The sequence below is a fragment of the Rissa tridactyla genome, chromosome 4 (assembly GCF_028500815.1).
Source record: "Rissa tridactyla isolate bRisTri1 chromosome 4, bRisTri1.patW.cur.20221130, whole genome shotgun sequence".
NCBI classification, from domain to species: Eukaryota; Metazoa; Chordata; class Aves; order Charadriiformes; family Laridae; genus Rissa; species Rissa tridactyla.
Window position 1 is genome coordinate 47,477,038 of NC_071469.1, and position 26,614 is coordinate 47,503,651.

The 26,614-nt window shown below is 44.4% G+C and overlaps 2 protein-coding genes across 2 annotated transcripts; one reads left to right on the forward strand and one right to left on the reverse strand.

Moving 5' to 3' along the window:
* Positions 1 to 182: 182 nt before the first annotated feature.
* On the forward strand, positions 183 to 6,992 carry FAM180B (family with sequence similarity 180 member B). Its single transcript, XM_054201090.1, has 3 exons — positions 183 to 1,097; positions 3,010 to 3,089; positions 3,644 to 6,992. Exons 1-3 carry the CDS (start codon positions 1,031 to 1,033, stop codon positions 4,085 to 4,087), a joined length of 591 nt encoding a protein of 196 aa, XP_054057065.1. The 5' UTR covers positions 183 to 1,030; the 3' UTR covers positions 4,088 to 6,992.
* On the reverse strand, positions 6,993 to 25,817 carry C1QTNF4 (C1q and TNF related 4). The gene is made up of 2 exons (XM_054201089.1): positions 25,687 to 25,817; positions 6,993 to 8,341 (listed from the first exon to the last, which is right to left on the reverse strand). The coding sequence occupies exon 2, from the start codon at positions 8,334 to 8,336 to the stop codon at positions 7,233 to 7,235; it is 1,104 nt and encodes a 367-aa protein (XP_054057064.1). The 5' UTR covers positions 8,337 to 8,341; positions 25,687 to 25,817; the 3' UTR covers positions 6,993 to 7,232.
* Between the last annotated feature and the right edge of the window lie 797 nt (positions 25,818 to 26,614).

Genomic DNA, 26,614 nt, shown 5'->3' on the forward strand with positions numbered 1-26,614 from the left:
GTAAGTTGCTGAGAAAAGTATGTGTTTCAGCTTCCCCTCCTCTGTTTTCTAGGCAGACTTGTTTCCCCCTTTAACCTGACAGAGATGGTGTTTTTACTTATTTATATATATTATTACATATTTATATTAACCTTGGCATCCCAGAACCTGTTGGAGAACGTAGGACTATACTGTGCCATACAGAGTAGAAATACAGAACAGCTTGACTGGGCATTAGGCACTAATACAAGTGAGAAGGTGTGCAGAGAACAGATATCTGCTGCAAAGGGAATCAGATCAAGTTTTGTCCGTGTAATTCACAGCATCTAAGGCAGACTGTGCTCATCATAACACAGGAGCTTTGTCACAGGAGAGGATGATGAAGTGCTAAAGCCTGGCTGGCTCTGGCCTTTGCTGTTTGCCAGGTCAGTATATTGAGCTCTCCCTCCAGGAGGTTTGGTTCAGAACTGAACAAGTGACATTTCTTCTGCCTGCTTGTCTATTTTGGCTGCTACTGCCCTTTCCTGCATTGGCACAGTCTGCTGGCCTTATCCGTTTGTGAAGTTTCAGGATTGTTTGCACATTTTCAAAGTCAGGAAAAAGGAAAACTGAAAATGGAGCCAAGGAGCTGAGCAGAAGTGTCACGGAGATGTGACAGAGGCACTGTGTGGAGGTGGAAGGGACCAGGAGGTCCTCCCTTCTTCAGAGGCAATCATGTGTAGTGAAATTTATTGCAAATAATAGCTCTGTATAAAACTTGCAGTGGGAATTCAGTCTTTGGAAAAGAAGCGTAAACAATTCTGCCAAAAACTCCACAACGAAGCCTTCCAAGTTTCCAAAATATGATGGAAAATATCCTTCGAGGTCAGCAAGTTGAACTGCAAGCCCTTCCTTCCCAGGGCTGCGACCAGGAACACAGAAAGATGGATCCGTTCCAACAGAGGCTGCTGGGACCAGCGGCGGCGAGGGAAGAAGCCGCAGTGAACGGCTCTTGCTTCAGGCACGGCACCGTCTAGGGAGAGGGTGGCAGCTGCCACCGGGCAGGGCTGCCATGGCCCGGGTCCAGCTCAACGCCTGGCTGATCCTGTGCGTGTTTGCTGGATCCCAGAGGCTGACAGGTAGGAAGCGCACCTGCTAGCCGGGTGGCTGCTTGGCTCGGCAAGTGTTCGCGCGATGCCAGCGGTGCCACGCTTTGCCTCCTTCTTCCAATGTGGCTAAACGCTTCCGCTAGCTGTGCTGGCGCGGGAGGGAGCGCGGCGGCTGGAGTCCCAGCTGGGGTTGTGCCTGGGGGGTGGGGAGACGCTTGTCCCTGCTTGCGGGATGAAGACCTGCTGCTATGTTTGGTGGCAGGGTTTTCTTGGGTCTCCACTGAAAAAGCCTGCTCCTGTAATAATGCTTGTGGATTTTTCTAGATGCTTTTTGGAAAAAAAACCCAAACTGTTGAATGATAAAGTAAATAAGGGACTATTTTCCCCTCTCCAAAGAACATTTACGTTATTATTTCAATATGTTATTTGTTGTGCTGTGTTTAGTTTTTGTTTTACTCTCCTTGAAACTCTAACACTGCATATATTTATAAGAGAGTTACTACTAATAACAGCAGTTTGGCAGCTATTCAACAAATTCGCTGACTTTGCAGCCAATCAGATGTCTCTCAGTAGAGGGATCTGTGAACTGAGGAGGTCAGCTAGCAGGGAGAAGCCCAGCAAAGAAATTTTCAGATGATGTAGTACCCTCACCTGAGCTAAAAGCCTTGCTGGCACACCCATGGAGGAGTAGGAAAGAGCAGCTACATCCCTGCTCACATTCCAAAGCCACAGCTGGCTTGGATCAGGGAGCCTGCAGCTGTGCAAAGAAACAAACCTCCACAGCCTGAGGGGTGGCAGCGTGCACTTCTTCAGGCAGCTCATACATCTCCCTGAAAAGCTTTAATCAAGAATGGAAAGTTGGAAGCGGGGTTTGGTAGTAGTCATCACACACATACAGTATTAAATAGTTTTTCTACTTTTTATAAGCACCTGCTTACCTTAACTCTGGAGTACCGAACATAAATTCTCCCTCTTTTTTATATAAAAAAGCCTTCATCCATATAAAAATGAAGGAGAAAACTGTGTCAGAGAGCTTACTATATTATACGAGCTTTTTTTTTTCTTTTTTCTTCCTATCTCATCTTTCCTGTCCTGAAGGATGAGTCTGTAAGAAGTTGAAGAGGGTCTTGGCTGCACAGCTATGGTGATCAACGCAGAGAAGGGAGAGGCTGCCGCCTCCCTCTCACAGTCTGGGACTGGGGCTACTTGCGTCTCCTTTTTTCACAAAGAAAGAAATAATGAAGGCAAAAAAAATGCAGAAAGTTAAAGCATCAGAAGTAGTAGTAAAAGAAAACTGCAGAATTCTTGGGATTAATATGACTCTCGTATTAATAAACTCCCATTCCTCTGGACTCGTATTCATTATTCCCCAGTTTAAATGATGGTGGGTGGGCCAGCAAGGAGTTAGCTGGACATGAGAAGAGCCATGATGGATCTGACCGAGTTTCTTTTACCCTCACACTCTGCCCCTGCCAGCAGCAGATGCTCAGGGAAGTATAAAACCAGGATAAGCATCAGGTTACGTTTTCACCAGCAGCTTGAGGAGGGTCCCAGCACCCTCCTTCTGTTGGGCAGTGTTACTTTCTCCGAGCAAAAACCACCGAGCAACCAAAACCCGTCAGTTCAAAACCCATCCATACTCGGTGAGAGGGGCTTCCCTGCTGCCTGTCAAAGCAAGCGCCTTTGCTACTGTATGCTTTAGCTCTGTTGGCAGGATTAAGGGTCGTCGCATTGAAAACTCACACTTGCCTCCCCTCACCACTTCTGCTTCTCTTGAAAAGCCTGTTTTGCTCATCAAAATCCCGTGGTCAGCATCTGTCATGTTTGGCAAGCTATGAGTGGCAGCTCAGAAATATTGAAGACATTATTGACAGCCAAATGACAAAAATAAACAGGAAGGGCTGTGGTCTTGTGCTATCAAACTCTTCCTAATGTCTTCCAGATGAACATCCTCACAGCAGGGACGGTGCTGGTGCCAACACACCCCATCGTGGCCCAGAGGACGCCAACGTCATGTTAGAGGTCTCCTGGGTGCTGGGGGCCCGTGGGACAAGGCACTGTTAGCACCTGCGCTCCCACCTGCTTGCACGTAAAAACTCACACATTCTGCTTGTTCTCATTCCTGCCGGATTTCGGGAGCGCCTGGAAAACGCCTCGGCAATGCCCTAATTGCGTTTGTGCTCCCTCCCATTGCGGGGTGCAGCTAAAGGGGGCTCTGACCCCCTCCACGGCACCTCACAGCTCCGGGGTGGGACAAGGGACACCTGCCCACCTAGGGCTGCTGCACCAGGGCGCTGCGGCGGGCAGGACTGCGGCAGGAGAGGCAGGGCGGGAGGCAAGAGCTGGATGAGTCCCCCAGGGAAACAGAGGTGTGGGGCCGGTCAGAAAAGGGGTGTGGGGCTGGCAGAGAAGGACATGGAGTGGGACTGGGCGGGCCGTGGGCAGTGAGTCAGGGAGCAGCCGCCTCTCGGTCCGTCCTGAGATTTGGCAGCGTTGCAGATGGCTTTACAGCTGGGTTAGAACTGGTGGGGGGTTTGTGCTGAGCTTCCCGTGCACAGGCCGCTCTTCTCTTCCAGATCCTCTGGGGAGGGCTGGATATTCACGCCAACGGGACAATCCGGCTGCAGGATGAAGAGCTGGCCTCCCTGCGCCCGGCACGGCAGTTCCTGCAGATTTTAGAGGATGAAGTTCCCAAAACACCGCCGGAGATTGAGCAGCATCTGAGATATTATTCACTGACTGATACCCCCTTGCCTCTAACAGAGTTTGATCGTCTCCTTTTCACCAGTGTTTACTGTGCCTACCAGGTTCGCTCCGTGCAAGGTCTGGATAAAAACCTCTGGATTAGGTTTTTCTCTCAGCTGGTTGATGAAATCTTTCGTGATTTGTGCAAGGGGCTCTGCCCTGCAAATACCACCCTTCTCCTGGCTTCCTGGCCCTGGAAGGAGAAGCCCTCCCATTTAGCATCCCTGAAACACTCCTATCCTTCCAACCTGGCCAGGACGAAGAGAGACACTTAATTATGGAAACTACCGTATTAAAGGACATACCTGACCTCAGCCGCTTCCTTCATTATTTTGAATGCTTTCCACATTATTCAGGACTTTGTACAAATATGCCCTGCTTTTTGTCCTGCTTTCTGCAGGGTTTATAAATCTAAGGATTCATACACGAGCTTTTATATTTAAATGAAATAGGACGAAACTATAAAATGCATTTCCCCTTTCTTGGTTTGTTTTGGTTTTTTTTCCCTGTTCATTTTTTTTTTTTTAAAGTGGGCTGTGCTGAAGGGGACATACATGTGTCCCCTATAGATGTGTTACATAGATGTGTTATCTGTCTTGATCACTGCTGCTTACTGGGGAGGTGCCCTGGCAGTTTTTTTTCCAGGATGTTACACTGATATCCTAGCTGACTTCATTTCAGATAATTCCGTTCAGCCTCCTTATATTCCTGCTGTGGTTTCAGCCAAATACAGTATCTTTTCTCCTCTCCAGTAACAAGCTAAGCAGATTTTCTTGCGTTTTGTGATATAGGTCACATATTTAATTTCAGCTTTCTTCTCATGTGGCATCACATTTTATGTGTCCATAGTAATTTCCCATCTCATGTACTCATTTTTCTTTAAAAAGCAACCTGAAAATATATGTATACCATGAAGCTTTCTAGTATTTGTGTATCATATTTACATATGTACACTGCTTTGTGTCAGTTACCCGTTTGGAATATACTTCCTTAAGTCTCATTTAAATTCCTAAGGATCGTGACCTAGTTATTTCTTCAGCAGATTTTACTTCTTCTATGAAGTTTTTTTTGTACAGCTATGGCACTTTACAAGCCAAACATAATAATACACAATCTCTATCCTCAAAATCAGAAATATGATTATTTTATAGAAAGAGACCATTAACCTTTCTCTGTTTTACACATTGCAGTGTGTAATTAAATATATTATCTACTCGGGAAGGTTTTGATTATTTTTTTTTTTCATTTCTACTAGGTTTTCTGCTGCCACTATAGATACATTAATTTTGAACATTCATTGCTTGTACTCAGATGATGGGTTCCATACTTCCCTTTCGATCAATATACTCTTAATTTTCCATACTCAACAAAGAAGGCATGTGTGACATTGAAAGTGGGAACTGCTAGCTTTTGACCTAGTTATTCTTTTTCCAAGCTGTTGTTGCACCCAGCAGATGGAGAGGAGAAATGGAGAGGCAGGGATAAGAACCCTGGAAGCAAGATGCTACAGAGAATGGTTTTAGAGGTCAGGTTGGGGCTATGACAGGAGAAAGTAGATTTACGCAGTTCATGAAGCAGGTTGTTTGTTGCTTAGTTTTTGGCTTCTGGGGTTTTTTTTGGGGTGTGTTGTTTGTTTGGGGTGGGGGTTTTGTATTTTTTTGGTTTTGTTTTTCACAAAGGATGTAGGAATTAAGATTAGCATTTTATCTGAAGTATAACTTCTCCTAAACTCGTGTCCCACCTAATGTTCTATTCTTATGCTGGTTCTTTACATACCTCCAATCTCTACCCTTCATCCTTTTCCCAAATATGCCCCCAGTCTTTAATGTCTAAGGTACGTATAGAGTGATGGAAGCAGGGAGTAGCTGCAGACAAGTCCAGTTTGAGCAGAGAATATAATCAAAAAGCTGACCTGGGGTGGCAGTAGCGCATGAAAATATTGTCTTGCTGGAGAATACACAGTCTGAGCTATATGAGAGTTTGGATAAAGGTTGAGGGGGTTGGCTTGGTGACTCAGATGCAAATGCTGTTTTGAATTTGGGTTTTGTTAGGATCAATTTAAAAGCTTTGCTATCTGTTAAGCAGATTATAAATGAAACTCAAGTGATGTCACAAAGTTTCATGCATGCTCAAGATGAAGTACTTTTGCAGTTTATGTATTTTGGGAGACAAACCAGGGTTTAGCTCGACTGAAACAGCACCGATCGCACTACAACGAAGCCTCCAGCCCCCTGCTTTCCTACCACCCTCCTGAATGGATCCCACCATCAGTCCCGGCTGCCCTGAAGGATCACACCAGTGCCCTCTGCAGCCACACCAGTCTCTCTACAGCAGCACTATGGCTCGGCAGAACACAGCGTGTAAGAAAACGCTGGAATGCACAAGCTGAAAATACCACTTAATGGTACCTCTGATCCTGTTCGCACTGGGTTACCGATACAGCATACGGCAGGTTAGCCATACCCTGGGGTTCAAGGAACTCACTTCTGCAGAGTGTAACGCCCCTGCAGCCAACACTGTCATTGCATGGCATGATACTACTCACACTTACACATTATGACCCTGCTCCTGATCCAAATATTAAGAAATTTAAAAATACATTTTTTATTCTTCTTACTTACCTTGCTTCGGAGATTACAGAGGATGATCCGTTTACAGATTTGAGCCCGCATCTTTTACTACAAGGGCTAAAAGCCTACTTTGTTTCTAAATGCATTATTTTCATTAAATGGAAACTGAGATTCTCAAACACAGCTTCCTGACTTCATCAACGGCAGATTCAGAAAAGCACCAAATATTGTGAAACCTGCAATAAATTCATAAGAGGTACCAACACTCCACACACACGAATGATAAGAAAGAGTGTACACAGACAAATTGGCTCAGTAACGCATACTGCAGCTCGTACAATCACCATGCTTCTTTCTCTCCTGAACTGGTACCTCAGCCAGTGACAAGCACACAAGTCCCACAAGTAACTACAAATTCCAACCTGAGAAAATTTTACATCTTTTGTATTTTTATTACATTAATTTTCATTACATTTATTCCCTCCCCAGATCTGCAAGGCAAGTCACCGCATCCTTTGCTTTCTGGGTGCTGGGGATCTGCAGTAACATTACTGCAGTGTTTCTCTGATTCTCAGCATCTCACTACACTGCCCCACCCCCGCCCCAAAACTACATCATGCTTTATGCTTAAATCAAACACCAACACAGGACACACACGTACAACCTGTAGTGACCTTTCTATGGATGAATGGCAGGCACAGCAGTGGCCCTGCAGACAGGGCACAAGTGTGCAGCAGAAGGAAAGCACTGGACACATGATAGCATGCTCAAAGTAGAGGATGGTATTCGAAGAGGAGCTACCCAAGTTCATGGCACCTTGGCTTTTCTTATGCTCCTTTCACACCTGCATTTAATTATTTGACCCTTGGGGTGAGCTGGCACCTGGAAGCTGCTTTGACTGAGCCTCTGAATAGATCAGGAAGCCTGTGAAGGTGATGTACTTGCCATGGTTGCTGTAGGCACCGTAGCCATCGTGCTGATGGCTGTAGAGCCAAACGGTGTCCCCATATTGCAGAGGCAGCATGATACTCTGGCTCTGCATCTCTCGCCTCTTGGAGTGGTTGTCATCATAGATCATGGCCTGCACCTCATTGTGGTTCTTCATAAGTTTCACTGACATAGTCTTAAAGGGCATTTTGCCAATGGTGAAGGAGAAATAGTACGCACCAGGTATACGGCACGAGAAGATGCCAGTGGAGGAATTGAAATCTTTTCCAATGTTCACAAACTCTGTGTCAAACGTGATTGGCTCATGCTGGGTTTGCTTGTCATCCGTCCCCAGGAGACTTTGTGAGCGGGCAACAGAAAATGCAGAGCGAGGGTCTTGTTCTCTGTTTGGTTGATCAGCTAACACATGTTGCTGTGAAGATTCATTCTGCTCTCCGGGAAGCTGCTGAACAGTTTGATGGCGTGGTTCCAGCTCTTGAGAGCTAAGAGTATTCTGAAAGAAGGCAGAAGTGTCCGGATAGATTAGGTAGCCATTGAAAGTTGTATAGGGGCCCACATTGCTGTAAAGAGCATACTTGGGATCTCCATGTAAACGCAGCCAAACTGTGTCACCGTAGTCAAGCTGCAGCATAGCACTCTGGCTGGCTACCTTCCGTTCCTTGCGGTGATGTTCGTCATACACGATCACTTGTACCTCATTCTTGTTTCTCATCAGCATGACAGACAAGTTTTTCTTTGGGTATTTCCCAACAGTGAAGGAGAAGTAGTAGGCTCCAGGGATCCGACAGCGGAACAATCCAGTCTTGGGATCAAAGTCATTGCCAATGTTCACATACACTTTGTCAAAGGTAATGACCATCTCAGAGCTCCCTTCCATGCTGCTGGTTCTGGCCACAGAAAAAGCAGAGCGAAATTCACTACTGGTGTCTGCTGGGAAGCCATCTGTAGCCAGAAAAATCATGCAGCAAAGGAAGCCAAACAGGATCTGAACCTTCAGCATCATCATTGTATCTGAAAGGAAAAAGAAGCATATTAGTAGGAATTCCATTAATTTCCAGCTCATACTCCAGTTGAAACCCAGACCTGAATATTGCTAAATAGACATGAAGGTCTATGTCCAAATACTGAGAAGTTTCCAGTGCATTCTCTGACCAGTGTACGGGACCATACTTCATCTCAAATCCCAGCACCATTTTGATGTTTTCCTAGTGAGAGCTGGACCTTTTTCCCCTGTACTTGTAGGAAGAAAAAGAACCTTCTTCTTTGAAAGCCTGGCTATCCTACTGCTTGTCTGCAAAACACTGTGTTGCTCACAATGCAGAGGGATCTCAGGGCTTGCTGGGGCTTTGCCAGAGCTCCCTTTTGTAGTGCTTTTATTCATAAGACCGAAGATGAAACAAAGCCCTACACAGACCCCGTATTATACAACTGAGATACAGCTGAAGGGCAGGGAGAAGAGGACGTACGCTCTAGAGATTCCCATGCAGATGACATTGCCTAGCACTGCACCAGCTGTTTCACAGCATGTGGAAGCTGGAAGCCAAGTAAGCTGGTAGACACCATTATTCAGACAGACTCCACCATGAATCTGGGAGAGTGTAAAGAAACTAGAAGAAGAGGCAATCTTGAAGGAAGGAAGGAAGGAAGGAAGGAAGGAAGGAAGGAAGGAAGGAAGGAAGGAAGGAAGGAAGGAAGACAATGGAGAAAATGAATGAAATGAAAAAAAGAAGGGAAACAAAAGGTACATAAAAGGCAAATCTCCCAAAGTATAGAATCCCCAAGAGAGAACTGAAATACCAAAAAAAGAGAAATAGCTCCCTATGTGGATAATAGTCTGGAGAGGAAAAACTTCTTTGACCCTTAAAAAAGAAGGATAAGTTAGGAGCTAATGGGATTTTCTGCTTCTAGTTTCTGTGATTTTTTTTTTGGACTGAGGCCAAAAATCATCTATTAGTGCTTTCAGGCTGAAAACAAAACTGCCAGTCATTCCAGTGAGAAGCCTCTCTCTCTGTCACCTCTCTGTGCTTATTAAAATATCATTCAGGCTGGGAGGCAACTGCCTGGTTTGCAGTCTGCCCCATCTGTCACCCCAGAACTGGTGCCTTGCCAGCCTGCAAACAATGATTTCACAGACCAGCAGAACAGGAGCAAAACATGCTAATCATTGGGGGGAGGGGTGAAGGCAAATCCTGAATTAAAAAGGATAAAAGGGCAAATATTTGAATCATCTGGGATGGCCTAGTAATAGAAGTAAAGCAGATGGAATCCACATAGACTGTGAGGTGGCAAAGGGGTTCCTCTTTTGTCAAGATGTGACACCTAGAATCACTCACCAACAGGAATTCAGCTTGACCTACAATCCTTGCTCTTTCACACTTGAGAATAAAACCAAAATCTGAAATGTATCTCTAACAGATATGAACACAAGAATGAGTTAGATTCTCCCTTAATTACAAGAAAATGACGTGCTAGCAAAGACAAAAAGAAATATCCATCCACCCATGTCATAATTTTACATTAGATCACTTCTCTCACAAACACGTCAGTATTTTCCTCCATGCCCCTGAATTGAGAACGCTCTTCCTGACTTAGCCTGCTTCTCCTGAACACATCCACGAGACACCATGGGCTGCACTGAAGGGTGTTGAGAGAGCTGCCTGATGACTTATTGAGGCCACTCTCTATCATCTTTAAAAGGTCATGGAGATCAAAGGAGGTCCCTGGTGACTGGAGAAAGGCAAATGTTGCACCCATCTTCAGAAAGGACAAGTGAGAGAACCTGAGGAACTACAGGCAGGCCAGCCGGTTAGCCCCTTGCTTTGGTTCCTGGGAAAATCATGGAGTACTCTTCTTGGAACACATTTCTAGGCAAAGGACATCACATTTAGCATGATCAGCTGAGGGCAGATCATGTCTAACCAGACTGATTGCCTTCTTGTGAGAAGTGACCAGTGGATATTGCCTACCTTTTAGCAAGGCTTTTGTTACAGTCTCCCAGATCATTCCTGTACCCAAGTTGTGATGTTACAATCTAGATAAGTGGACTACTAGATGGGTGAAAAACTGGCTGGGTTGTCACTCTCAAGGGCTAGTGTTTAATAATTAATTTCCGATGTCCTCTTTAACATTTCTTACCAATGACCTGGAAAAGGAGACTGAATGCCCACTCATCAGCGTTGCAGATGACATCAAAACAGAGGATTTACCAATACACTTGGAGGCACAGCTGCTATTCAGAAGCACCTAGACAGGCTGGAGGAATGGAGTGAAAGGAAATTCAGCAAGGATGAATGCCAATTCCTGTACCTGGGATAAACTAACCCTGTGTGTTGGTATAGGTTGGCAACTAACTGGCTGGGGTGCAGTGCTACTGAAAAGGATCTAGGAGTCCTGGGGAACAATAATTTTTACCTAAGTTAGTGCTGTGCCCTGCAAATAATGACAGCACACTGGTGTGCATCAACAGAACATAGCCAGTAACCACTGGCAGTGATTATTACCCTTTAGTTGGCACTTGAGTGATGCCAGGAGGGCAGCCAAGATGGCTGAGGTCTGGAGCACCTGCCCTGTGAGGAGAGGCTGAGGGAACTGGGCTTGTTTAGCCTGGAGAAGAGAAAGCTTTGGGGGGATTTAGTAGCCTTCCAGTACCTATGAAGAGGTTACTGAGGTGACAGAGACAGGTTCTTCATTGATGTGCATGATGTGAGAATAAGAGACAATGGTCATAAAATTCAAAGGGGAAGGTTCAGACCACATATAAGCAAAATAATTTCATGCAGAGGGCAACTAAGAATGTAAACGTTTGCCCAGAGAGATTGTGAAATCTCCATCCTTGGAAGTTTTCAAGACCAGACCAGATTAAGCTGTGAGCAACCTGGTCTATATTCAGTGTTGGCCCTGCTTTCAGCAGGAGGTCGGATGAGAGAGCTTCTAAGTCATGATTCCTGATTCTATAACCGATTCCCATAGTTATTGCCTTCTTGGTTGAAAATTCAGTTGCTACTAACCCTAGCCATGCCGCTTACATGGAGACAGGTCTGACAGACAGACTATCTTTCATCCAGCAAATAAATTTAATAAAGCCTTTTCAATGGAACTATTAAGCCATAGCTAATTGCCATGCATCTGCTTCCACGCTGTCTTTATTTTTCCTCACTTTGCCATTTAGTTTGCGAGCTCCTCAGGGCAAAGACTCTCTCTCTTCCCATGTCTGTACAGCATTTGGCTATTGCTGCCATTTAAACAATACTAATAGGCCCTAACATCCCACCAAGAACTAAATTTCAAACTGTCACACGGTGAGCTCAGCCTCTGGTTCAGCAGTATTTTTTTTTGCAGAATGCAGAGTGCTACATCTAGCACGGCAGGCTCAGTTCAGCTTCCAGCTTAGAAAACTAGGCCCTAAAGGCAAACTTATAATGGCTATTAGATGTTTCTGATTCATACTCATCCATTGTTACTCCAATGACCACTGTGGTGTGGCTACATGGAGAACCAGGATGACTGTTACATGGCTGCATGCTCTTGAGACAAGAAATGACAGCAGGGGATTCGGTATTTGCACCACACAAACCAGCCTGGTTCTAAAGTGCTGCTTGTGCTCCAGAGCTCACTCAGCGTATCCGGGAGTCAGGGAATATACTGCAAGCACATCACTGCTGGCCAAAAAAACCACAAAAAGACAAAACAGTTTAATAAACTCTGTAGTGACTCTGACCTTATGTTCCTTCAAATGACCACTATCCTTGTTCTGTATCAAAGCTAATTTCCCTGTAATAAGGTCACTTATTAAAGGTTGGATCACTCAGTGACAGTTGCAAAGACTTTCTGCTGCTGCAGTCCCTTATTTATCAGCTCTTCTCAATAACTTACTGGCAAATCATTTAAATAAAGCAGTTAATTATGCTGTGTTTCCATTAGCAAGTTGTTTCCTTGACAGCTCCCACTCACCACTTTCAGGACTATTTAGGTTCTTTATCTTTTTAAAATAATATAGAAAGTATCTAATAACTGCCTCTCACACTAAACCAGTCTAAGAATAATTTGCCATTCATTAGGAAGGCTCAGCTAGCTACAGGGCTGCCATGAACAGAGGCAACTCGTGACAACTCTTGGACTTGAGTATTAGCATTGTGTCTGAAAGATAAAGCTTCCAAAATGCTCTGTTGCTCCCCCAGCAAATGCTTCTGGTGCCCAAGTCTTCTATGGGGATAGCTTTCTTCCAGCAGGGAAGAGATAGCACCAGGGATGTGAGGCTGGCTGTGGACACTGTGATATCAACCTTAAGTTCATGCTCTGGCATAAGCTTTAAAACTGCAGAGTGAGGTGAAAGACCCTGGCTGGAGTTGAAAAGTGGGTCTTCAGTGTGGGCCATGCATATGTCATACATAGCAGTTGTGTTATTCTCATTACATTTACATCTGAATCAGGGCCCTTTGTCCCCTACCCTACCGTTATTGTGGTAACACCACAGATGTATGCAACAAAGGTAAGTAGACCCACGGGATAAACAAGGTATGCTACTGCCTTTACACCAGACAGTACTAACAGGGACAGCAGCCCACAGGGAAGAAGTCACGAAACTGAGTTTGAATAGGAGGCACAAAACACATGCTGGAGCTAAGCAGTTCTCAAAGGCACTGACATTAAATTAATGACCTGGAAAGAAGGGGCTAAAATGGTAGCGACTCACATAGCAGAACAGGAGTTGCAAAGCTTTTTTAAAAATTAAAAGGCAGAATTCACCATTTGCATGACCCACAAGACTTTAATAGCTTTGTGCTTGCTGGAGGTGTTTTTTCTGTCCTGGAAATTTTTCTGTCCTGGTGATTTTTTCTGTCCTTTCCACCAGTTGAAAGACAATTAGCTTTACCCTTATACTGAAATCCATGGATTTACAAAAGGACTTTCAATAATAGAAAGGTCACCCCATTTCTAGACTTGCAGGCCAGATCTTCTTGTAAAACTCACAAGGTTTTCTTTTTATTCCAAAATATTAATGAGCTAGATTCTCTAGTCTGACCTTAGGCAAGACTCCTTTAATTTCAGTGGGAGTTTTATCCAGAAGATCACTGAAGAATGAGATATGAAACAAAAGTGAAGCAGTGCAGTTGGATTAACTGTTAGTAAAAGTTGTTAAAATCCTGTAAGCTGCAAGAGCAAAGCCCTGTTCTTCCTAGCTCTCACTTTAATAGTTAAGGACAGCTGCAAATGTTTCAATTATTTGAATCAGTGAAAGCCTGTGTAATGAACAGCCTTCCTGGACTATAGTTAGCAGGATTTTTTTTCCCCAGATACCACATACTGTCTGTTCCGCTCATTCAATACAGATTAAGAGCATCAGATAATGATGCAAATGCATCACTTCTTCCAACATCAAGGAGAAATTAATTGTAGCAGATCCTCAAAAGCAAAATCTGTAAAAAATCTGTGTGATTCACTTATGACTTTGGCCTTCCTCTGCTTTTGATGAATGTGGGTTTTTTAACTCTGGAACAATCCTAAGAAGTAAAACTTGCTTCAGACGCAGCATTCAGGATGCTTTTTAGAAACTATAAGCCAGACTTTGAATAACAGAACTGTATGGCATTAATATAGAAAGTACTTAATTTTAAATACTTTCTTGAGTCAAAGGAATCCTTTAACATAATAAACCAGTTTCCGAGTACTCAAATATCTGTGGAGAGAAAAAAAATTCTTTTGAAGTGCCTCAACTCCAGCCATACTCAGGAAAAGGAAATGGAGAGTCTGCATTTTGGCATAAGCCTCTAATGGTAGCCTGCACTTCAGAATATTAACTAAACCTGCTGTATTTCAACCAAAGCCTTAACAACTCTGATTAAGCTAAAATGATGATATATAAGATGATGTATATTCACTGATCAAAATGGAAACACAATAGTTCTGACATTAAGATTTTTCTTCCTATAAGAGCACTCAAGGAAATTTGTTATACACATTTGAAGTGCCAGGGTGACACACCATGTCTTCTGTTTTGGCTACTATGTATATTTAAAAAAACATTAATTTAGACAGACAAAGTGGTGTTTTAGTGGAGAAGATGGCTGAATAAACCCTAGGCGGGAGCAAGGAGTTATTCTAACAGCCTAATGCTTTAAAATGCAATATAATTTTTTTCACAACCTTTTGTAAATGAAAAAGTTACAGAAATCTAACTCCCCACCACATACACGCTCCTCAAGCAAACAAGACTAAAAACTGTAAAGCAAAGAAACATACTCTGGCACTGATCAGAAGAAGAAGAACAGAAAACATTATTAGAACATTTGAGTTTAAACTACAGTTCATAAAATGTATTGAATACTATAAAGTTGTCCTGCACATGCAGGTAAACCAACTGTTGATAAGCTGTCATTGAAATCACACCAGCAGTAAGTAGTGAAAAAAACTAGCCATTGCTGGGAACGAGTTCAGTGATAAACAGTTTCTGTCAAAGCACAGGACGGAGAGGACTGGAAACCACAGCTTTAGAAAGCCAGAAGTCTGTTGCTGTACTGTGCTTTTTTAACACCTTTAGACATAAAACACTGAGACCATTTTGACAGTTATAGTTACAGTAATGCCAAAGTTAAACTACCTCTTTTCCCACCCCCAAACCTAATTTCCTTTTTTAGCCTGGTTTATGTGTGCATTTCTTTCTCCTGGTGTGCACAAGAGATGCTGAGCCTGTGGAACACGGCTTTGTTGAAGCGTCCCATCTCTCCAGGAGGAAACGGATTGCTGCACCAGAAGGCAGATCACAAGGGCGAAAAGGATTAACAGAGACAGTCTGGCCTGGAACACCAGGAGGTATTTTGACAGGTAAAAGAAAGTAACTGACACTTATGGCAGAATATACCATAAAGATCTCAGTTAAGACAGAGAGAAAGGAAGGTCCCAAAAGGCAGACTCACCAGTGCAAAAGCTATCTCTAAAGAGAGAGAAAGGCACAGAGACCTCAGAGAATGGAGTAGAGGGCAATTTCACTGTTCCAGGTGGCTGGGCTGGAAACCATGTAGCAGGAGAACATTTTCACAGAAGCCCTGTTGTTTTTTTGCTTTGGCTGTGGAGGTAAAACCATATGAAACCCAGGGACACTGCCAGACAGGCTGCCCCAGCAACGGATCTACTGGAGGGATAGACACCTTATCAGGAAGAATGCTGAGCATGAGCAGCACAATTCAGGCTATTCCAACGGCAAATGGGAAACTATTATTTAAAAAAGAACAAGACTTAGTTAGAGGGATGATTTTATTTTAAACTTCTCACCTAGTTTAAGATATTTAAACTATGGTAGTCTGCAAAGAAGCTGGTAGCCTGCTGAGCTGCATAGTGCTGGACTCCGTAGAAGAGCTCTTAAAAGATGTTTACAGTCTAGAAAACACAGGATAGGGGACATGGGCAATGAGGGGGAGAATCACCTCCCTTGACCTGCTGGCCACACTGCTTTTGATGCAGCCCAGGATACGGTTGGCTTTCTGGGCTGCGAGTGCACATTGCCAGCTCATGTGCACCTTTTCATCCACCAGTATCCCCAAGTCCTTCTTGGCAGGGCTGCTCTCAATCCCTTCACCCCCCCAGCCTGTATTGATACCAAGGGTTGCCCCGATCCAGCTGCCAGACCTTGCGCTTGGCCTTGTTGAACCTCATGAGGTTCACATGGGCTCACTTTCCAAGCTTGTCCAGGTCCCTCTGGATGGCGTCCCGTTCCTCAGGCATGTCATCTGCACCATTCAACTTGGCGTCATCCACAAAATTGCTGAGGGTGCACTCGATCTTACTGTCTATGTCATCGATGAAGATATTAAACAGTACTGGTCCCAACATGGATCCCTGAGGGACACCACTTGTCACCAATCTCCATCTGGACTTGGAGCCATTGACCACTACCCCACAGTGTCTGACATTTGCTGTTCACTACTGGGAGTGCACAGCTTCTTATTGATATAATTGGCTGAGTATAATCCTTGTATGTTTTATATTGGTATCAGGATAAATATTGGTTCTTTAGTATTATTAATGTTAATTATTTAGTCTTATTCTATTAAATCTGTTTATATTTCAACCTTCAGGTTTCCTTGTTTTTTCCCGATTCCCCTTCCTGGGTGGGGAGGGGTCATTAGGTGAGAGAATAATTGTCTAAATGACAATAAATTGTTGTGGGTTCCTCAAACTATAACAGTGCACTAAACAGGAAAGTCATTTTGACTGTCTCTTCATTACAGGAATGGCAACTTTTGTGTTATACCTACCTGTTGAAGACTGTTGTATATGAGATTGTGGAGGTATTACAAGAGATATTGGAACTTGTAGTGTACTGTCAAGGTTTATTCATTGTCCTCTCTGTAATGGTTTTATGTCCTCAACTTCCTTCTGTGAGTCTGTGCTCCTGCACTTTCTATCAGCCAATATATGATTTTAATTTAACTGCTATGTAAGGTCCTAATCAAAAAAAGGAACAAGTTTTAGATTTTTCTTCTCTGTTTCCTTCTCTAGCTGCATATCCATATTTTCTTTTTCTCTCTGTCACTAGAATGGACTCATATTTCTCATTTTTCCTGGAACTCTGCCTGCAGTAGTTGCTTCCAACCAGTTCCCCCACTCAGTGGAATGCTGCCCTCCAGTCATTGCTCTAAGACTTGCCACACCACCCACCTGGGAAAAGGCTAGAGGGAATATGCTAGTTCTTTCTGTCTGATCACCAAATCACAAGTTAGGATGAGCCTGTGGAGTCCAGTAATCATCCCCCAAGGGAACTAATGGATAGCTGAGTGCTAGCTGGGAATAAATACGAGGACAACAAAATGCATTTTTTGTTTCCTAGTCATGTCTCAGTTCACTGACTGCTAAGATCTGATCTAGCAATGCAACCAAAGGTGTTCACAAGTTGGGTGGCTCTGGTCCCCCTGTTGATTACCTGCAGTTAACAGCAAACTTTCAGTAGGGATGAGATTCAGTTCCCTTTGCTCGATGGATCAACTTGTAACAGGATGTTTTATCAATGGAAACATAATTGCTTTGGTCTTTTTATCCATCAAAGGCTGCACTATAACATACTTTAAGAAAATGTTACATGCAGTTGACAGATATTTTCTGACAGTAGGCTTTGCGTATCCACCTGAAAAAAACTCTTATCTGTACTGCGGCATTTGCCTACAGGAATGCTGCTTTCCTTGTGCATTTTTTTTTCTTGTCTTGACAGGTAAGGCAAGAAAACATGCTGTCTTTTAACATCTGCCATCACACTCAGCCAAAAAATCACCTTAATTTCTTTTCATGCCCTGCTGTTTCATTACTGTGAAGATACTCAGAGAACACTGTGAATTGCACTGCAGCGCTGCTCTTCACTGCCAACATGCTGCAACATCTCAATTTGGAAATTCACTGAGCTCTAGTTTAGTGAAGAAGGTGACCAAAGGCATTAAGATCTGTGTATCTTCTGTATCTGTTCTGGCATCTTCCTTCCTGCTCCTCCTCCTGTTGGGTCAGGACACAGGCCTACAGCTGGAGAACTGAAAAGAAACAACTGTCATGCACTCTGCAGCAAAGCTTTGGCCAGGATTATTCCAGAATGAAAACCCTGCTCTGCCAAACTCTGGGGAAGGAGAGGTGTCAGTCAAAGTCCACATACACTAATGGATTTTTTTTCTGGTCGTGTTCCTCAATTGTCTGACATGACAATCCTGTCGCTTTCATAGCCAATCGTTTAAAGAATAATCATTGCATGTAACTACCCCCATTTTAGTCACCAGTCAGTCTTGAGACCCAGGCTCGCCCTGGGTTGTACAGAAGTTCTTGATTAATAATGAAATTCTGCAATACACATAGGGCTCTTTAGTATCAACTGCTTTTCATGAATTATGTTTATCAAATTCTAAGCCCAGCAGCATTCTTTCTTTTATGTCTACAGATACACAGTTAAAGGTGGACAAGTAAGTTAGCAAAGTTAGTTGTTTTTGTGTTTGCTAATACTGACCCTTCACAATCAGCTACATGCAGTTCCCCATTTCCAGTGGTCTTTCCTGCCAAATCTCTTGTAATGAGACCTGTCTGAGGAATGCCTATACATAGCTGGAACCTGGGCCTTTTCAGTTTTTTAGCCATTTTATTATTTCTCAGAAGGCTATAGCTGTTGCAAATGACACATCTCAAGTCTGTGAATTCATAGCTGATATCTTCATGAAAACCCCAGTTTCTGCTTCCACCTTCTAAACTCTGAGTATATTTTACTCCTTGGATTTAATCAGCTTGTCGTCTTCTTCAACAGGGAGCTATGAAGTACCTCCCTTAAACCCTGTACAAGTCAAGTTTTCGCAGTTGTGCTTTTGAACTTGGATTTTTCTGTGACAACCTGACACAAAGGTGCTCCTTCCCACACGGCAGGGTCTACTGCCCTGGCTGGAGGGACAGAGAGAAGCATTTGCTGGGTGATCTCCTCAATATACACATAGTTTTACAAAGTTTTCCCGTATCTGCTTTCTAGCTTTATATTGTTTCCAGTATTTAAAAAATGCTGGTCTCCCCATAATGTCAGTAGAAACGCTTGTGTGACTATTTCTGTAAAACTCCATCTGCACTGAGAAGCTGCTGGTAAAAGGCTTTGGCATTACCATCAAAAAGCGCTGCTGGACACTGCTGTTCACTCATCAGTTCCTCATTCACAGTGAGAAAGCGCTCAGAGCCTGTCAAGTGTTCACAGATTCCAGACTCATCAGCGTGACCGGCCAGTTTCCTCCTAGGCAAAATTGCCTTTGACAGCTTGAAGCTGCTGCCTCTGATTTTTGCTTATAGGAAAAGAATTTTGCTAAAATACTGAAATAAAGATGGCAGGTTTTACCTAACTTTGAGACCTCAACTGGACATAATATAAAAGAAAAAAAAAAAAAGAATTAACATGAAGGATGTGGCTGCTCTGAACACTGTTATGCCGATGCTTTATTTAAAGCAGGCTTGGATATCATTACATTGCATTAAATATGCAGCTCATAATGACAGAAGTGCCATTTGCAATAGCCTACACAATTTCTTCACAACCACACTGAGAAATTTCAGCCATGCACCCTAAACCCAAATGTTCACATTCATTTCATATTTCAAGCCAGTTCTCCCTCTACTCAAATTCTTTCAGCCCCCTACCTTCCTTCTAGCTACTTCTGTCTAACATCTTTCCTTTTCAAGACAATTATCAACAGCTTCCAACAGGAGATTACCATCTGCAGAACCCCCTCCAGCATGTTCAGTAGTTTTCTGCCCAGCCTCTCTCTGATATCCTCCCAAGTTTCACAGAGAACAAACCCTACACCTTGTTGCCTCCTCCTACTAGGAAAAAGGAGATTTTTTACATTAGCTTTCCTTTGCTTTATCTCCTTCCAGAACCACCTTGTTCCAAAGCTGAACCTCCTTTAGCACTGGGTCACAGTAAGATCTCTTTTGAACACCCTTTCTGTCTCCCAAGTAAAGAATAGGTTTCATATACTCGTACGAGAGGTAAAGAAAGCAAAGGGCAGGATGCGAGAAGGAGCGATGAAATAAACTCAGCAATACAAGCTAATGTAAAGCACTGGTCAGTCCTTGGGTGGAAGGGATGTGAATTTACTTTGAAATATCTGGGGCATCAAGTGACTGGCTTTCTAAGCAAATCATTATTTTCCCCAAAGTGTTCAAGCAGCAAAGGAAGATGGGGACAGAGGGAAAAGCAATCAGAGCTTATATAGTGTCACAGTTTGTGCTCACGTGTCCCAGAGTATATCAAAATATGAGGTTTTCCATCAATTTATGGATAATTCCAGTGTAAGAGTGTTTAAACGACACCAGATTATAATGTTAATACGCTACAGTTCACTGAGCAACAGCTCCATGAAAACAGCCTTCTAAAAACACGGCCCAATTCTTCATTTTTCTCCTTGTCTTGTTCATTCAACACAGATTCTTTGCAGCTGCTGCTTTGCAGCCTTTCAGTCCCAGAGAGTACCTGTTTTCATAGCAAAAATTCCCCATTGCCTAGCTGGTATAAAAACCACTTCCACTCCTCTCAGTATGTCTTTAACTTCTCTAAGAGCTTTTCTTTTTGTCTGAGTAGAAAGGTCTAAAGCCTGGGGAGAGTGAAAAATCCTTTTCCTTTTAGAGGATTAAAAAAATCTTTGGTTGGACTCAAAGCATGTTCTAGTCAGGATCTTATGTGCAGCTCTCCACTGCAGCATCCAAGAGAGATGATCATTGCTCTCTTATTTCTTTCTACCTGTCTCCTCACAGAGACGCAGCATTTTTTCAGCATGCACAGGGGACCGTCTGTTCCATTTATATTAAACAATGTATGTTAAACCATGAATACTACAGGACCCAGATTTTCTTACCCTGGAGAAATGCCTAAAAACACCAATTGTAGAACTATGCTTTATTTTATTCCTATTCTGAATTCCATTATTTTATTTCATTTTATCTCTAAGAAAGCATTTTTGGACTGCAGTCTTTCATTCAAGGAGTGAAATACTAGAAGGGTTTGTATTTTCAGTTCAGATCATTTTGCTACTGCTAATATTCACTCCTTTTTCTTCTTCCATATCTTTGTTTTCAGCATTCATAGACCCAGTCAAGTATCTGCTCCAGGGAACTCAGAATGTCCCATTCCCTACATCTTCTCCAAAAAGGGAGAAGATGTAACCATCATCTAGTACATTCTTACTTTTCTTGCGGGCTCTTTTCAGAAAGAGTTGCACTGTGTTCTTGGTGCTGTGCTGCCCTTGGATATCACACAAACATCATAACAGGGCCAGCAGACAGCTTTTATTTCATTTACATGAAATGAGCATGTTCTCTTCATAAAATCATAGAAGAATGGTCTAAAAGAGAACTCAAGATGTCATATAGTCCAAGGTGCTTTCCCATGATAGCCTAATTTCCCATCACTCGCCTAATTTCATTCTTCACAGATAATTGTCTAACTTCTTGTTAAAATTATGGAGTCTTCACAACCTCCCCAGACCAAATATTCAAGAGTTTTTATTCTAGGTCCTAGAAAATTATTCCTGCAGTCAAATAATCTTTCTTTCTGCTACTACTACTCTCTGTTCCATCCACCATGAGCACAAAGAAAAGATCATTCCTTCCTCTATTTTATGTCTGAAGACTGTAGTATTCCCTTGCCAGCTTTCTGGTCTTTGGGCTAAATAATTTTCACTTATTTCAAATCATCTTGCAGGTCACATTTTTCTGACCTGCGATGAGTCCTGCTGCCCTTCTCTGGACTCTCTCCAATTGAATCACACCTGTCTCAAAGTGTAATAATCAAAACTCCGCACAGCCTCCAAGCTGAGGCTTTAGCAATGCTGAACAGAGCAGGAGGATTGCTTTACATGTCTTCCAGGCTATATGTCTTTTATATATCCTAGCAATATGTTTGCCTTCATTTGCAACAGCATGACATTGACTCATGTTCAGCTTGTGATCTATCATAACACTCAAATTCTTTTCTGCAGCGTTGCAGTCTAGTCATTTACTTTTCTCTTGTGCTTATGCAGTTGGTTATTCCCGCCTTATTGCAGTACCTTGCCTTTATCCCTACCAAATTTCATCCAGTTCTTTTCCTAGCAGTTCTTCCAATTTGTTTAAATAATTTTGAATTATAATTTTTTCCTCCAGCATATTTTAAGTCTCACAGCTTTATGTCCCTGGCAAATGTGATACACCCACCCTTTATATTACCATCCAGGTCACCTAAGAAAACACAGAACAAAAGCAGATCCAGGACACACTGACACAGCTATCATATCAGTTTTAAGCAGCTTGTGGCCTCTCTGAAGGACTGTCACAAACTAAAAGCACATAGATTATGAGCTCTGAACCTTCTGATATTATTTAAAGAAGAGCTTCCTGTTCAGAAAATCATGTTTACCTGGTTTATAGCCTCCTTCACTTGCTATGCCCTGTGCCCCACCAAAGCAAATATTTAAACTAATGTGCAACCGCGGTCAAGAATCTCAACTTTTATTAAAAAAAAAAAACCCTAACCAACACAAATTAAATCTCTCACTCTTATGCCACAAATATCTTTTAATATGTAAAATGAACAAAAGCCAATTCTGTTACAACCTGCTGGAATACTGAAACAATGAATGGGAAAGATGTGACCAGCTCTCTTCATAGACTTAGGGATATATTTGAAATGTCATCGTTTATTACATTCTCTGTAGTTACACGAGCAGCACACATGGGAAGAGATGCACCGAGGCAGCTATTTGATTTCAATGGACTAAACATTTTCTTTGCTCCTCACCATAGAACTGCAGGTTCCTTTACTCAGAGCTCAAATGCCAGCTGTGGTGGTCACAAGCAGGCACATAACACATAGTAAGCCTTTGTGTACATCGGAATAAAGATGATCTGCTATTTCTTCTGAAAACAGGGGCTTGACTCTTTCATCTGGCTGTGGCTCCCATTTCAGTAACCACTACCATAGTCTTCCAGATTCCTTAACCCAATATGGGTGGTTTTCCTGGCGTTGTGGCTGAGGCTTTGGAACAGCAGAAAGCATGCATGGGATGAATTAACCAGCTGGAGGGTGAAGAGGGAGAAATAGGACTTTATGAATTTGTACTGTTTCCCAATGGGATCCTAGTAATCAATTATTAGCCTCTGGAGTAGGCACTTACTGCTTGCTCTGTGATCATCTCCCGATTCTGGCTGTGTTACCTCTGCTGGAAACCTCAGACCTTTGATTAGATGCCGCAGGAATTCCTCCTTTGTTCTCTAACCTGTCTGGAGGAAGTATGCAACTAGAGGGAGGCTTTACAGGGACAAGAAAGCTCTCAGGGGGAGCCAAGGGACTGACAAGAGAGCCAGCAGCGCCCGCAGTTGTGTATTACTGGCTTATCTCATTTGAGCATCAGGAAAATTTCCTTTCCTAGGATAAGGGCAAAGGAAAACATAAAGGAATGCTGAAAGGAAAAATGAAGTCCTGACTTTATTTCAGCTTGGATTTGCTGGGCAATTGGGATCTATACTAAATTTCTGTGTGTCGATCAAGAAGCAAGACCTGAAGCTTTTAACCTCTACTAGGGGAAAGTCAGAGTGAGTCTTTTAAATATGGCATGACGAACTATCAAATTGCCAAGCCTCAATGTGTCTTTCAAGACAGTATAAAGATCCTCACCTCTACAGACTAGTCAGTATGCTGTAATTCTAAGGCAAGTGGAGCATCATTTTCCTTAACTGTGAGCCTTGGAGGAGAACATACACTTCATACTTTGGGCATTTAAAAGGACAGGTGAATGGAAGAGTTCAGGAGTTAAACCCACAAAATCATAACATCTGACCTCAGATGCTAGTAACAAAGCCCTAGACGTTGGCATTTTTAAGACTCTAGCAATTTTAAGCCCTATTTTTTGCTCTGTCTCATGCCTTAGAGTCAATATAGAGATGAGTATCTCTTGGAGGGAGATGTTTCTCAGCTGAGAATATTATATTCTCAGAGGTACTCTCCACCTTGGAAATCTACTGTCACTATCAGATTAGTTCATTTCAATGCTCTCTGCCTATAACTAACCGTAAGAATGTGGAAATTGTGGCAGAATGACAGTGATCACTTGGAGGCTCACTGCATGTTCACTTTCCACTAGCGCTGGCCTCTTTTTCTTCTGGTCTTCATATTATTGGGTGTTATGTACAGAAGGTTCAAACTATCATGGCTCTTTACAACTTAGACATACAGTATTTCTCTGTGTGCCTGTGTTCACCTACATTACTATTTGATACAAGAGTGAGTATTCCAAGAACTGGCAATCAACAGTCAGCCTTGCTGCTGTTAGGAAATATGTCTATTATTAAAAAGGGGATATAAAAGCTATCATACACCTACTTGACTACAGGTCACAGTATAGTTATCCTGTATTTCCACAAGTATAGCTGCTGCCATTGTGGGTCCACCCAGCCTCCTGTATTGGGAGGATATGAATGGTTCTCAGTTTTTCAATGAGTACTCTCTGGCTAGTGCAACACAATGCACAGATGATCACACTAGTAAAACATAAATAACAAAGGAGATTCCAAGTTTTGCTGCCAAACCCCTGGTTCCAATGTATTTCATTTCTGCATCTATTTCTCCATATACAAAACAGCAAATGTCTACCACACTGACAAATTATCAGATTCAAATCAACTCTGTCTCAAAGCCACAGGTTCTCCATTATGGAGACCAAACGTACTTTGAAGGTGTTACTTTGTCCAGATGGAAAATGCAAAACTCATTTGTAGAGCCTAGTCCACTAACTATTCAGTACTCTGAACTATGGCTTTTTAGAGGGGAACAGAAGGAATGTTGAGGATAACGCTGCCCTACTGTGAATCCTCATCCTCCCTTGACATACCTTTTACTGCTATAAATTAACCCTTAAGAATGGCTAGACAAGCAAACAGCTGCCATATGCCTAGATAGGACTGCAGCCTCATTGGCAAAGTATTTCAAAGTCTTGTTACACATCATGTCCCTGGAGAAGAGAAACTGCAGAAGGTTGCAATAGCATCAGCATGAATAATTGAAGTTCGGCTCATTCGGTATGTGCATAAACTGAAGGGTCACAATGCTGCCTTCTAGTCAGTCAGCAGTGCAGAAACTCACTGAGTGACAGAAACTGGAGATGCTGACCCACTTCCCTGGGAGCTTTTAGAGAGTGGGTTGAGGAGATGACTGTGGGATTGCCAAATACACGAGAAGGATTAAGATAGATTATCTGAGAGAAAATTGTACATTGAAGAATCAGTTGCGTATGCTGCTCTTGGAAAAACCCTTGGGACTCAGTTCCCCCGGGAAAATAAAGTAGAGATCCATGGAAGATTAACGCTTATTCCCACCTGCGAATCTAGCCCTGTGGGAATTTTCCAGGATGCCCTTCCCCATAGCCGGCCCCTGGGAGATTCTCCAACCACGGCTCCGTGCTAAACGGGGCCAAAATTTCATACCCTTTCCCACCTGAACTCTAGACATTTAATACTGGAAATAGAAGGGGCGAGGGAGGGTAACTCAGGCTTTCCCCGCTATTGTCCAGCCTCTCGGTGGGAAGGGAGAGGGAGCGCAGCCCGCCCGCGCCCTGCCTGCTGCCCCGAGGGCCACGGGCTCGGACACCGCGGCGTGTCCCGAGCGCCCGCCTCCCCAAGAACGGCGGCCGCCGCCGTGAGAGCCCCGACGACCCTTCTGCCGCCGGGGCACCGCTCCACACCGACGGCCTCCCCTCAGGCGCCGCGGATGACAGGCCCGCCCTCGCCCCCCCTCCCATCACCCCTGTCCGGCCGAGGAATCCCAGTCTTAATCCCTGGCCCTCCAGGTGCAGCCCGGCCCTGCCAGCAGCGACTCCCCGGCACGGTACCTGCTGCCGCCCCGCGCTGGCGGCTCGTCGGCGGCGGTTGGCGGCCGTTGGCGGCGGTTGGCGGCCGTTGGCGGCGCGGGTCTGTGCGCGGGGCCGCGGCGCTGCCTGCGCACTGACAGCTCGGGAACCGCGGCGGCGGGGGCCGGGGCTGGGGAGGGGAGGGGGGCTCGGGCACCCGGGGCTCCGGCGCCGAATCAGTGACGGGAGGAGGGCCCGGGGGCGGGCGGCGGAGGGGAAGGGGAGGGGGGCGGCCGGGCGAAGGGGCTCGGAGCCCCTGTCACAGCCGGCCTCCGTGAGGCGACGGCGCCCGCGGGCGCTGAGGGCGGGGGAGGAGTGTGAGCGGCCGGCACGGGAAGGGGCGGCGGGGCGATGCGGCGGGGCGAGGAAGCCGGGCTGGGCTCCCCGCTGCTTTCCCGGGAGGAGAGGGCGCTGGAAGACGGCGCCGTGGGATTATGCACCAGCGGCGCCTGCGGAGGCAGAGGGAGGGCGAGGGGGAGCGCCCTAAACTGCTCCCCTCCCGGGACAGGCCGCCGGCGGGGGCTCCGGCCGGGGGACCGGGCGGTGAGGGGGCGGCGGCAGCTGTGTGGGACCGGCCGGGCCGCGGTGGGCTGGCGGGGCCGGAGAGCAGAGCCCTCCGGTCCCGGGCGACGCGACCGGCGGGGCAGCGCTCCCACCCCGGCGGCCCTCGGGCAGGTTGATGGGGGAGCGGTAATAGCGTTAGACTACAGGATGTAACTGGGGGAAACGACATGTTTTTGGCCACCCAAGACCGTGTTCATGTCTGACCTTCTCCTGCTCTGGAGATCTGTGAGTCCAAAAGCTTGTCAATAGACCAACTGTGTTATTTGGTCCAACAAAAGCTCTCTAGAAAGCTTGGCTTGCCTCAGATCATCACCTAACAACAACAAGGCTACTACTTGTTTCTTCG

Excerpts from the sequence above, each read along its gene's own strand:
- C1QTNF4 (XM_054201089.1), bottom strand. The coding sequence starts at position 8,336 with ATGATGATGCTGAAGGTTCAGATCCTGTTTGGCTTCCTTTGCTGCATG.
- FAM180B (XM_054201090.1), top strand. The coding sequence starts at position 1,031 with ATGGCCCGGGTCCAGCTCAACGCCTGGCTGATCCTGTGCGTGTTTGCT. Across the intron at positions 1,098-3,009 it reads TGGATCCCAGAGGCTGACAG|ATGAACATCCTCACAGCAGG; the intron begins GTAGGAAGCGCA and ends AATGTCTTCCAG. Across the intron at positions 3,090-3,643 it reads ACGCCAACGTCATGTTAGAG|ATCCTCTGGGGAGGGCTGGA; the intron begins GTCTCCTGGGTG and ends CTTCTCTTCCAG.